Raw genomic sequence first — 12,047 nt, 5'->3', positions numbered from 1 at the left:
TTTTAAGATCATATTTAGAAGTTCCTTTCTTTATAAGGGTGTTTTTCTGAGTTATTCTTAGCAGATACCATCCCCTTAAGGATTTGAGCTACCATTTACAAGCACCAACGTGTCTCCTGTATCCTTAGCGGAAGTTTTAAAACACTCTTCTGGTAAGGCTCTAGCCTTTAATTCAGAGTTTTGCATTTTACTACAAGAATATAAAGACACTTTGCTTCTGTGCTTTTAAGAAACACTGTACAAGCTCAGCAGTCCAGAGGAATGGCAGAATAACTTGGAGTCACCTTTTGCAACTCTGTCTCAATGGCAGAGCATTTACAGGAGTACTTGAAACCACCTCCTCAAAATCTTGCTCCATCTTAGGTGACTCTGGATCAAAAAAAAAAAGTTAGAGATCAGAACTGATAAGCCAAATTCCTAGTTTATTTTTCCCATGTCCTACACTAATTTTTGCTCTTAAGATCTCACTTAGAACTAGCAATTATATACTACAATAGGCTCCACAAAGCATCATGTTTCTATGGACATAAACTGCCCCACTGGAGTTAACAGGACTACTCACATATTTGGGCATATGGTTTAGTTAAGGTCTTTGAGCTCAGGTTTGAGAGCCTTAGGAAATCACTCTTGAAAAGTTCAACACAAATACACTGAGATCTTTGCATTGTAAATTGTTATATACAATTCTGTGTACACTTAATATTTCATAGAATCACAGAATGGTTGAGGTTGGAAAGGCTCTCTGGAGGTCATCTGGTCCACGCCCTCTGCTCAGGCAGGGTCACCTAGATCTGGCTGCCCAGGACCACACCAGACAGCGTTTGAGTATCTCCAAGGATGGAGACTCCATGACCTCTCTGGGCAACCCATGCCAGTGCTTGGTCACCCTCACAGGAAAAAATACCCAACTGTTTCCTGATGTTCAGAGGGAACCTCCTGTGTTTCAGTTTGTGTCTACTGCCTCTGGTCCTGTCACTGGGCACCACAGAAAAGAACCTGGCTCAGTCTTCTTTATACCTTCCTTTCAGGTATTTATATACATTGATAAGATCCCCCTGAGCTGACCCTTCTCCAGGCTGAACAGTCCCAGCCCTCTCAGCCTTTCCTCAGTGCTCCAGTCCCTCATCATCTTAGCGGTCCCTCTCTGGAGCCTCTCCAGTCTGTCCATGTCTCCCTTGTACTGGGGAGCCCAGAACTGGACCCAGCATTCCAGGTGGGGCCTCACCAGCGCTGAGTAGAGGGGAAGGATCCCCTCCCTGCTGGCAGTACTCCTCCTAATGCAGCCCAGGATACAATTTCCCTTCTTTACCACAACAGGACATTGCTAGCTCATGTTCAACTTGGTGTCCAAGAACCCAGGTCCTTTTCTGTCAAGCTGCTTTCCAGCTGGGTGGGCCCCAGCATATATATCGGTGCTTGGGGTTGTTCCTCCCCAGGTGCAGGACTTTGCACTTCCCGTGTTGAACTTCATGAAGCTCCCGTCAACTCATTTCTCCAGGCTGTCAAGGTCCCTCTGGGTGGCAGCACGACCCTCTGCTCTATCAGCTGCATCTCCTAGTTTGGTGTCCTCTGAAAACTTGCTGAGGGTACACTCTGCACCATCACCCAGGTCATTAATGGAGATACTGAACAGGACTGGACCCAGTATTGACCCCCTGGGGTACACCACTAGTCACTGGCCTCCAACTAGACTTTGCTTCACTTTGTTATATTTCTAGACTATAACTAGGCAGAATGAAGATGTTACGTTCTTCTGTTCTACACAGCCAGATGTTTGAAATAATCACATATAGGACACTTTGGGAATTTGAGTGATTCTGGAAAATGCTAAACTAGGGGATGCTTTTGTCCTACACTAATGGAAGCTACAAACACCTTTTCATATTCTGTAAACAGTGTGCATCCATAAGGCATAAGCTGCTTTCATTTCAAAGATACTTGACACAGTTGCAACAGTTACCTGTCTTTCATTGCCACAAGAGCTCTCGGTTCTATATTATGGAATAAATTCTCACTCATATCTTGAAAGATTAAGTATCTTCAACTATAGTCACTATTGTGGCTCAAGGGGAAGATAAACATATAGAACAAAAAGAGCTCACAGAAAAATATGAGGAAACTGGTTGATTCATACTTTGTGTTATCAGACTAATGTGTAAGATTCATTTCAAGAGCATCTCCAACAGACCATTTTGTTATTGATGTCCACCTGCAGGCTGCAGGTCCCCTGAGCAATTCTGAATTGCTTTCCTTTTTTATCTATAATTTACTGACAGTTAAGGAATCCTTAGTCAAGAGTCTTAGGAAGAAGAATCAGTTTAAAAAAAGAAAAACAAGGGGAAAATATACACTAAAAATGAAGCTTTGACAAGTAAAATCAAAGCTTAGTTTTCAGAACAGTCTTCAGCTGCACGGGCTGTACAACTACCTATTCCATCACTGTCTATTTTAGTGCAAGTGAACGAGTAAAAAAGAACTTGGTAAAGCAAAATGAAAAATTTCTATATAAACTTTCCTAAACACACAACTATCTGTCATTTCAACCATGTCATTTTTAAAAGGTCTTGTAAAGAAAATTAGTTTGACACAGCATCTACAGAAATTCTTAGTTTGATTTTAAAAAAAGGAAAAAAAACCCATCACATCTATTCTTTAGCATGGTCCATTTGCATAAAGAACAACTAACTTGACAGGGACTCCTCACAGAAATCTTTCCTCACTAGATGTAGACTACAGTGTCTATGAAGTTCATTAGTCCTTTCCAAAATTTAGCTAATTTTGCTGTAGAAATTGGTATTTATATCAATAACAGAATTTCTTTGCTAGAATAATCAGTTGTGGGGGGAGGACAGTTTGGCCAGTATCACCATGTGTCACAGACTTATTTCCAGCTAACTCCTTTTTTAAAAACAGGTAATGTCTAGCCAGATATGCATTAAAGCTGCTCAAATTCCTCAGAAAAGTGGAATGTAAAACTGTCATTCATGTTGCTTCAATGACAAAGACAACATCCAATTAATAAAGTTCATAACAGTAACCACTTACACAACAGTTTTGCAACATGACAAATTCCAAGTGTATTTAAAGAAAGATCGAGGAAAATCTAGACAAAGACAGTGTGTCACTTAAAGACAAATTCTGAGTCTTCTCTGGTGTACTTTCTTTTGCATTGCTTTAAGTGTTAACCCAGCATGGGGTTACCCATAAGAGCTATCCAGCCTTAACCCAGCCTTATCTCCTCAAGAAGCCGCTTCCCATCTCTGATCATTGCTGCTCCCTCCTGTACCTTGTATTGCTCAATTACACTACAGGATGACCAAAACTACCTACAACATTCAAGAGAGGCACACATCAGGAATTTTACAGTTTTTCTGTTTGCTCTACTTTTTTTTTTTTCTTCTGGAAACACCTACAGCAGCAATAGGGATTATTCAGGAAGCGTTGCCCCAATAAGCCTTAGGATGCAAGCAGAGCAAGGTTTTTAGGACAACATACTATCCACTATGAAACAGTGCAATATAGTTAGACAAGCTTATGGTTGCATGACCTAGAAACACTTGAAGTGTATAAAATAGGGTTCCCGAAGTAAACAAAATCTATTTTTCCATTGGCCTACCTATGGCAAACAGCTGTTCTGGTCAGAGAAGCAGCCGGAGCCAGCCAGCCACTGGGGGCAGCTCCAGGGGAAACAACTACAGCTCGGCAAAACCTTACACACAGGACTCAAAGCAGAAGTCTGAGGAAAACATGGCAACAGGCAACAATTCCAGTTTTATCTGTCCTGAATGCATATACACACTGTGAAACGTTTTTTTTTCCTCCCCTTTCTCCTATGGGCACACAGATGAAAGAGATACTGAGGCTCAATGTATTAAAAAATATGAATACAGTCACTACAGCAAATGTATTCATAAACTAAATCCTCTATCATTTAAGGAAAGATTAAAGACCATCTTCATTAAACAAGCTGAAGCAATAGAAGAGACAGCCTGGTGGTCTACAACATTTAAAAGATGCTACCATCCTAAGGAAAACCTTTGGAGCAGGACATTACATGCAGGAGGAACTAGATGAGTTAGTTACAGAGAGACACCTGAGGATACACAGAATATGCCAGAACCAGGCCAGCCAATATTCCCTCAAGACAGTAAGTGTAAATTTGAACTTTCAAAACTGAAGTTGACAATGCATTGGCCTTTGCTTTGCAGGGAGCAATCTGTCAGAAAAATGGGCTGGGTGATTAAATTGCAGAATCACAGAAACGGAGAGAATGGAAATACCTGACAGGCAGTGTTTGAAGAAGCGACAGGCCTGAAACAGTTCCTCCTTATCTTACTATCTTTTTTTCCCTTCAGTTTGATATATGGAAAGCTGCACATGCTATACAACCAAAAATGCCCCAAATTAAATCATCTTGTAGCCAGTAGCAATAATTCGGTGCCTACATTACAGCAGATAACATGATTGCACACCTGTGGGCCAGCACCAAGTTGTCATCTACAGTTGCCATGGCTTCCAAAGAATTAAGGGCTGTGGCTGACAGAAGATTAAAACAAGATGCTAGAACATGAAAAAGAGCACACTACTCTCAGCAGTCAGGGTGGTGGAGAGAAGCAGGTCACCAGCTCATAAAGTCGTTGTGCTCTGTAGTCTGATCACCAGCCAGCTTTACCATTGTGTAATCTCCCAAACATCAACAGAGACATAATAGATGTGGTTTCCCATAGGTTATGACCTACAAGAATCAGAATCTTGAATAAACAGCATTGCTGGCATTTGTTGGATGGGAGGGAATTAAGACAGAGGAAAGAAAGTAAGAATATCAAACCACAGCAGCAGAGGACCATTGTCAAGACTGCAGCTTTTCTCCTTCACATAATCACACTTGGTAAGCATTGCACACTAAAGAAACACCTTCTTCAGACTCAATAGTCTAAAATTAGTATCTTTGGAGACAAATAGAGTAAAAGCCTATATATTCAGAATCCAAAAGAATGACTGTATTTAAATTTTACAATCATCATTAGATTTTTTTTTTTTGCATCTGCTCTTTTATACTATAATTTTAAAAGTGGATATAGTAGTGTTTGGCAAGTTTGTATCAATATGGTATGACAGAAAAAAAAAAGTAAATGCATTTCTGTAATATTTCAGCCAAAACATTTCCAGGAAAACCAGGAAATAATAAGGAAGTATTTCATGTAATTCTATTTTTAGAAGTATCATTTCATCTGGGTTATCTGTATAATCTTGTCCTCCTGGGTTCAAATTTAAAACCAGAATTATTACAGAGAAAGGGACATAGGATGAGAAAGAGATTAAAGAGCTTGTTTTACTAGAGGAGATGAAGTCAAACCTGAAACACAAGGAACACAGGTGATGGAGGGAGAAGAAAGTAGGTGGGGAAAAAAAAAGAAAGATATTAAGGGATAAATAACAGTTGACCAAAATAATAATGAGAGTAAGTTGACAGAACTGGCATGAAAAAGGTATTAGAAGGAAATGAGAAGATAGTCAACCCTCAGCACTTCCAGTAGAAAACCTGGGAAGGCTGAAGGAACAGGAAACAGCCAACCAGCCTTAAGACACTGCCAAAGCAGACTATTGCCCCCCAGCGCTGAACCTGGGGCTGCCCATATGCCTCCTGCTTCACCCGGGCAGGTCTTCATAAATAAAAGATTGCTAGGGGCTGCTTAACCTACTTGACACAAAAAGCAGTAAGGACTTTCTGAATTGCATCAAGTAATACTCAGCACTTCAGAGCTATTTTTATCACACTTCCACGTTTAAAGGAACACTGTTGCATTTGATAATGGAGGAAGTTATCAATTAGGTTTTTAATAAATGCTTGTAAGGCTATGCCCCACAGCCTACATAAATGCTTTCCTTTTCTGTGGAGAGACTTCTACAGAACCACTGAAGGCAACAACCTCATATAATCCAGATAAATGCGTTGGGCTCCAATTTAAAAGTTAAATTTTCTGCTCAAGCTACTTCGGCTGGGAGTCTGTTTCAAACATCACTCTGCTGAATTTCAGCATGCAATTATTCATAGAACATTTATAAAAAGTTATTCTTGTAGCAGTATTGTCCTTGAGATTAAGCCACTCTATTCCTTCTGCAGTTCTTGTTTCTTGTGTTAACACGGTGCAGTCAGTTCCTCTCCCTTCCCTCTATTTACTTGGCCACACAAGCAATGTTGCTGTCATCTCCTCTTAGAAGACAGGACCTTGGCCATGCCTGCAGCCCTCCCCATGTCCATTCCTGTTCCAGAGTCTCTTCCAGCAAGATGCCCAACTCCGTCTTTGTCCCTCCTTTCTTCAGAACCATCACTGCTTAGATACTATGGTGAATAACCTCTTGGATGTTTGCTTAAGTTACAGTTAATAGATACATGACAGAGCTCAGGAGAAAATTGTTATGAAACATCGGCAGAAGAGAAGTATTTGTAACTAGTATTATTTACAACAAATTCTGATAGAAACAACCAACCACAGAGCAACAAAAAAACACTCCTGTAAGGTTTTATGCCCTGATCATTAAAATGCTGGACATTGTTAGACAGACTTAACAAAGGTGTTTTTCCACACCTAGTTGCTAGTGCAAGAAGTTGCGCAGAATGGTGATCACTGGCGACAAGCTCCTACTGATCACAACTTTCGTGTTTATTTGCTTTAAACAATTCATGAATTTTACAAAGGTAGAATTATACCACAGATTGGTATACTACAGAATGGCTTAAGTATAACACAAATGACCTCAGGCTTCTGAGGAAAGCATGGGTTTGCTTTCCAGTTACAGCTGAAATCAATAAGACACCATGAATGCATAGCTGTCTCCAAAATAACAGTGGTTGTGGATCTGGAATACTGGCCTCACTTCAAATGCAACAAAGATTTCTCCAACAGAAGAAAAGGGAAAAAAGAACCCCCTAATTAATATGGGAATGATTTGATAAGAAGCTTTTACATCATTAGTGAAGTCATGACATTAATCAGAGAGAAGCCTACAACTAGAAAACAGCCTGCAAACATCTTGAACCTACTTTTGAACTTGATAGAACAAAGTGACAGAAATTTGAGCAAAGTGTTTGCTGGGGAGAGGAGAGGAGGAAGTGTTGCAAGGACTAAAGAACTCAGGAGAAGGACACCATGTTTGCTACCTCCCAGCTTCAACAGAAGTGAACTCATCACACATACCCTCTGCAAGAGTGTCTTCTGGCAGTGACTGCTGTTCCTGGTGCAAACCTCCCACTGACTTTGATGGAAACCACATAAAGCTAGGGAAGAAAATCCTGGCTTGACTGAAACAAACAGAAATTTTGATAAAGCCTTCAAAGAAGGATAAGACTGCACTAGGGAATCGTATTTCAAACACCCTGAGGTTTCCCCTCAGTGCTAAATTTTATTAATACATTAAAAGGAAAATACACCCACATACCCAACTGGAAAATTCAAGCTGGCTCCAATAATTTTCTGGAAATATGCTAATTCTGCTCCTTTTACATGCTGATGTTACCCATCTTGAAAAGAACTAGTTCTACAGATAAAGCATATTTCTTCTTACATAAATTAATGGCTATCTTTAGTGGTATAATATTAATTAACTGCATACTAAAGCAGGTTGTAGAAGCAGAAACGCAAGCTCCATAATTTGGTAGTGACAACAATTGGGAGGAAGGGAAGGGGAGAAGAGAAATAAAAAGAGCAAGAGTGAGCTGAAACCAAGGAATAATTATTTCCTATTCAAAACATCCCAAAGACCTAACAGGGAAATAAGAATTTGCATGACACCTCACCTTTAAAAGCGTATGCATGTTTCCGAAAAAAAACCCAAAACAAAAAACGCACAAACCAACCAAAAACCCTCAAACCAAAAAAAACCCTACTACATAAGGGCTGACATATTCTAAGCAGTCAAATCAGCCTCTTGACATTCAATATATTCATTTGTAATAGACTAGCTTTCAAAGTAAGAGAAGGAACATCTGTAGAAGCCACACAATGAAGGTCAGTGAAAGCCATTTTAACCTTTTTCCTAAAATCAGTTGCTTTGGCAGTGGGGGGTGGGGGAGTAGGTTGTGAGGGGAGTGGGGAATAATCTGTCCTTCAGTAAAGGGTAAATTGAATCAAACCATTTGCCTTCAGGAGAGCTGAACAGGGTAAGTGAGCCCAAGGATAAACAGACAGAAGAGGAGAGCTGATCAGACAAAAATAAAAGTGTCAGGGAGGATGGTACCATGAATTTACAAAGGAGTTGAATTTGGATGGACACAGGAGGACAAGCTCTCCTCACTTTTCAACTGTTTACTACTTTTGCTGGCTGTCAGAAGGGATTCTTAGGTCAGGTTTCATTGCGAGAGGATTGCTGCAGACGTTTCCTCTGCACCGCCTTGAAGATTCATCTCCGGATGAAAAGTATTTCCAAGTGCCAGCCTGAATAAACCTTGACTTCATTTATTCAGGGTAATGATGACATCCAGTGGCCACCAAGTTAATCTCAGGCTACAACAGCAAGATAGTCTCTTATATTGGAATAGATAATCTCTTTCCATAAAGGTATATATTAACTCTGTTCTTCCACGTCCTAGTCTAAAAGTAGGAGTGTGTTACAAGGAACACTATAATCATTGAGCAAGAGTCTTCCTATTCAGGTCCTCATACAAACTCTAACCAAGCCTTCTTCAGTTCTATCTCACATTGAAAAATTACAAATGAAAAACGCAAAAAACTCTGAAGCACTTCCATGGTACTCAAAGAAACTGGAAGTCAGCAAAAATAAATCTACATCAAGAAAGGGGGAGGGCGGGGGACACAACACCTGCATATGCACACACACAAGCCGCTCAAGCTGTTAAAACTGCTTGCCACATCTACCAAACTCAGTCACATGTACACACTTTTAAAAGACATGGAAGAAACCACTTTTCAAAGTGCTTCAAAACAAAAACCCAATGTTTCTGTTTTCCACTTTTGTATGGAACTCAGTTAAAATATGAAAATACAGCACTTTAAGCATGCTTGTGCTCTTTCACGGAAAACATCTGTTAAATACTTACTTGCCCAAATATTTCTGGCAGCCCCAAAACTTGACCAGTGAAAACACCAATACAGATGAAAATTGCTGTGACCTGACCCAATGAACCACGGATTTCCTTAGGAGATATTTCACTCAAATACATGGGAAGGGCACTCAGAGAAATGCCTACGAAGGAAGGAAAAAAACATATATTAAGTCAAATGGCCTTTTCATTATGCCAGGTACGAAACAAACATCTATTGAAAGGAGTCCAAGTGCTAATCTGCTCATAAGAGTGGCATAAAAACATGCAAAGAACAGAATCATACCTATCCACAGATAATATGAATGATCTTCTCTGCATGTCTAATTACTCTTGCACCATTTAATAACCATGGGATTGATTATTTGTTACAGATCTACAGTGATGTGCATTGGCTGCTATTTGATGAGAAGCACCAAAGGTTACTCAGAGATCAGAATAACCAGGAGCATGGATTTTACATTTTCTCATGCCAAAGCAAGCAAAATCACGTTAGCACTGGTGCAGGTAAAGGAAAAAAATGTGTCAGGCAGAGAGAGCAGACACTGTCAGATGAAATATTTTTACTGTAAACAGTATTAGCAGATGTTCCTCTCAATACAGGCTTACAGCTGCAGTGAACTCTTAATAGCAGGCATAAAATAAGGGTGAAAATGCTGCTCAAAGCCTGGAGAAAACAAATGCATGACCCCGATTAGTCGTGAGAGACTGAAAGAGTTAACGTCTCAAACATTGCGGTGGGGCAAGTTCTGCTTAAAGACAAACCCTGCATAGCAAGGAACCCAGGTGAAAAGCCCATCAGCTCAGACATCAGCAACAGGAGGGGGAGAGCGTGCTGGAGGGTGCGGGTGCGCAGCTCCCTGTTCTGATAAGCTGTTCTGATACAAAGATCAAACAATGGCCATGTCTGCAGGGAAGGAGAAATTACTCCACAAACGACCCCCAAGCCCAAAGGCTCACAAACTGCTCATTAGCCTGACAGTTCGGGTGCCTGCCCAAAGGAGGGGCAAGGATGATAAAAGGACACAAACTGAAGCCCCGGGAGCGCAAGCCCACCGGGACTGGACCCCTCGGCTGACTGAATCGACGCTGGACCCAGGACCGGTGAAATCTTTCTCTCTTCCTTTTTCTCTCTCTGTCTTCTTCTCTCTTTCCTTTTCCTTTTCCACACCTCATCCATTTCAAGATATAAACCATTGGCCAAGTCTGAGACTAAGGGTAGATCCAGCTGCCCCTGGGCCCTTCTCTGAGGAGGAGTCTAGAAAGCAAGGGGGTCTGCTCTGAACCTCATGACTCAACTGGAGGGATCTCCTTGTTCCCTGAATTGATGTATATGGTTACCCTGGGTTACACGGTTTACAGAAGTAGTCCTATGCCAATTCCTGTTGTGAGAAACCCTGTCACCTACTACCACGCCTCTCCAGTTCAGTTTGCTTCTGTCATGAATAAAATCTTTAACTGATCGTTTGGTGTTGTTTCACCTTAATTTAGCCCGAGGGAATTTTGAATTAAACAGGACTCTCTGGTCTGTCCCGTCTGGATTAGTTAGTACACTGACAGTATTTACACAGCTCCAGAGTTTTAGTCATTTGGTGGTAATCTGAGACAAAAATTAGCAGTCAGCACTAAAATTACGCATGAACTTCACATTGCAAGTGATGGACACATCCAGTTTCAAACAACCACAGTTTGTGCTTACTAACAACACAGCCAAAGCTTGCCAGAAAGGGGGCTTAGTGATGCAAAAGTCAAAGCACTTCCCATTGTTTAGAGTCAGGAAATTACACTGAGAGTGTAAAACCATCTTAATTCATCAAGTCTGTCTCCATATTAGGTAAATAGTTTTCAACATCTAGCAACCTGTGAAGTTGCTGAGAACCTCACTGCTAGCTGCAAGACTATTCTGGTGCAGCAGTGCCTCCACGATTTACTTTTAAACCAGGAATACCATGCTGCTAGGGGCAAATGATGATGTACCAAACCTTCCACTTAATCCTACTGGTATTAGCATGGGATCCAACAACTTCTAAACACAAAGCAGCAAGCAGCTTTAACAAATAGACGACACCCTCCCAGCCAAAGGATTTTCATGGCATGAAGACAGATACGCTCTACTGGGGCTGGAGGAGGAAAGAGGGAGGAACAACCAGGGTGGACAGCAGCGGCTAGCATCCATTCCAGTGTCTTCTCCAAACATCAGATCCTCCAACCCTTAGTCTGCTGTTTTGTCCCAGTGAAATCAGTGTGGCTAGTCCCTGAAACGCCTCTTTAATGTAAAGAAAGATCTAACTGGGGGAGATGAGAAAGATTATGCATGGCGCAAGCATTTTGGATATGTACAGCGTGATAAAAGCTTACCTGCATCAACACCCATTATAATGCGGCCCAGTATGAGCATTTCAAATGACCCCGCCAACAAGGAAAGGGACATCAACAATGCAGCTGTCACTGCAAACAGATTATTGAGCAGCAATGTACGTTTCCTAAAAGGAAGAGACATTTTATGTAGATACCAGCATCACGACAGTTAAATCTAGTCATATTCAAAGCACTAGGCTATTATTCTTAAATATCCATAAATAAAAACAAAAAGTGCCTAACAAACAAACTCTACACTCTGTGTAGAGTTCCAAAATACAGTACTATCCCCAAATGCATACAGTTCCAAACCTATACCAGAGCTTTAAAACAAAACATGTCACAGTTAACTAAAAAGCTGTACTTCAAAGGCATGGCAATTAGCCATCCTACACATCCTAAGAACCCAAGTGCCATGCCTGAGACTGTATATAAATATAAACAAGCATACTCTGCGTAAATGTATCTATGTAGGAACCAGAAAACATACTTCAGATAGCAATAAGCTGATATAACTACAGGCATTTTTATGCTACATACAGTTTCTGACATTTTGAGAACTTCCCAACACTGACATATTTATGTCATTATAATTCATCCTTAAATCCATGATATTAAAAACATACAT

At 40.7% G+C, this 12,047-nt stretch overlaps 1 protein-coding gene across 1 annotated transcript in view; it reads right to left on the bottom strand.

The window, feature by feature from the left end:
- SLC2A9 (solute carrier family 2 member 9) overlaps positions 1-12,047 on the bottom strand; it is a 117,354-nt gene that overhangs the window by 81,146 nt on the left and 24,161 nt on the right. Inside the window, exons 5-6 of the mRNA XM_052780471.1 lie at positions 11,420-11,544; positions 9,059-9,204 (exon numbers count right to left, since the gene is read on the bottom strand). Coding sequence (XP_052636431.1) covers positions 9,059-9,204; positions 11,420-11,544 — 271 coding nt within the window. The remainder of the gene's footprint in view (positions 1-9,058; positions 9,205-11,419; positions 11,545-12,047) is intronic.

This window comes from Harpia harpyja, chromosome 2, assembly GCF_026419915.1.
Source record: "Harpia harpyja isolate bHarHar1 chromosome 2, bHarHar1 primary haplotype, whole genome shotgun sequence".
Lineage (NCBI taxonomy): Eukaryota > Metazoa > Chordata > Aves > Accipitriformes > Accipitridae > Harpia > Harpia harpyja.
Note: the sequence above shows the minus strand (reverse complement) of the source record. Positions and strands in the feature narration are given on the sequence as shown.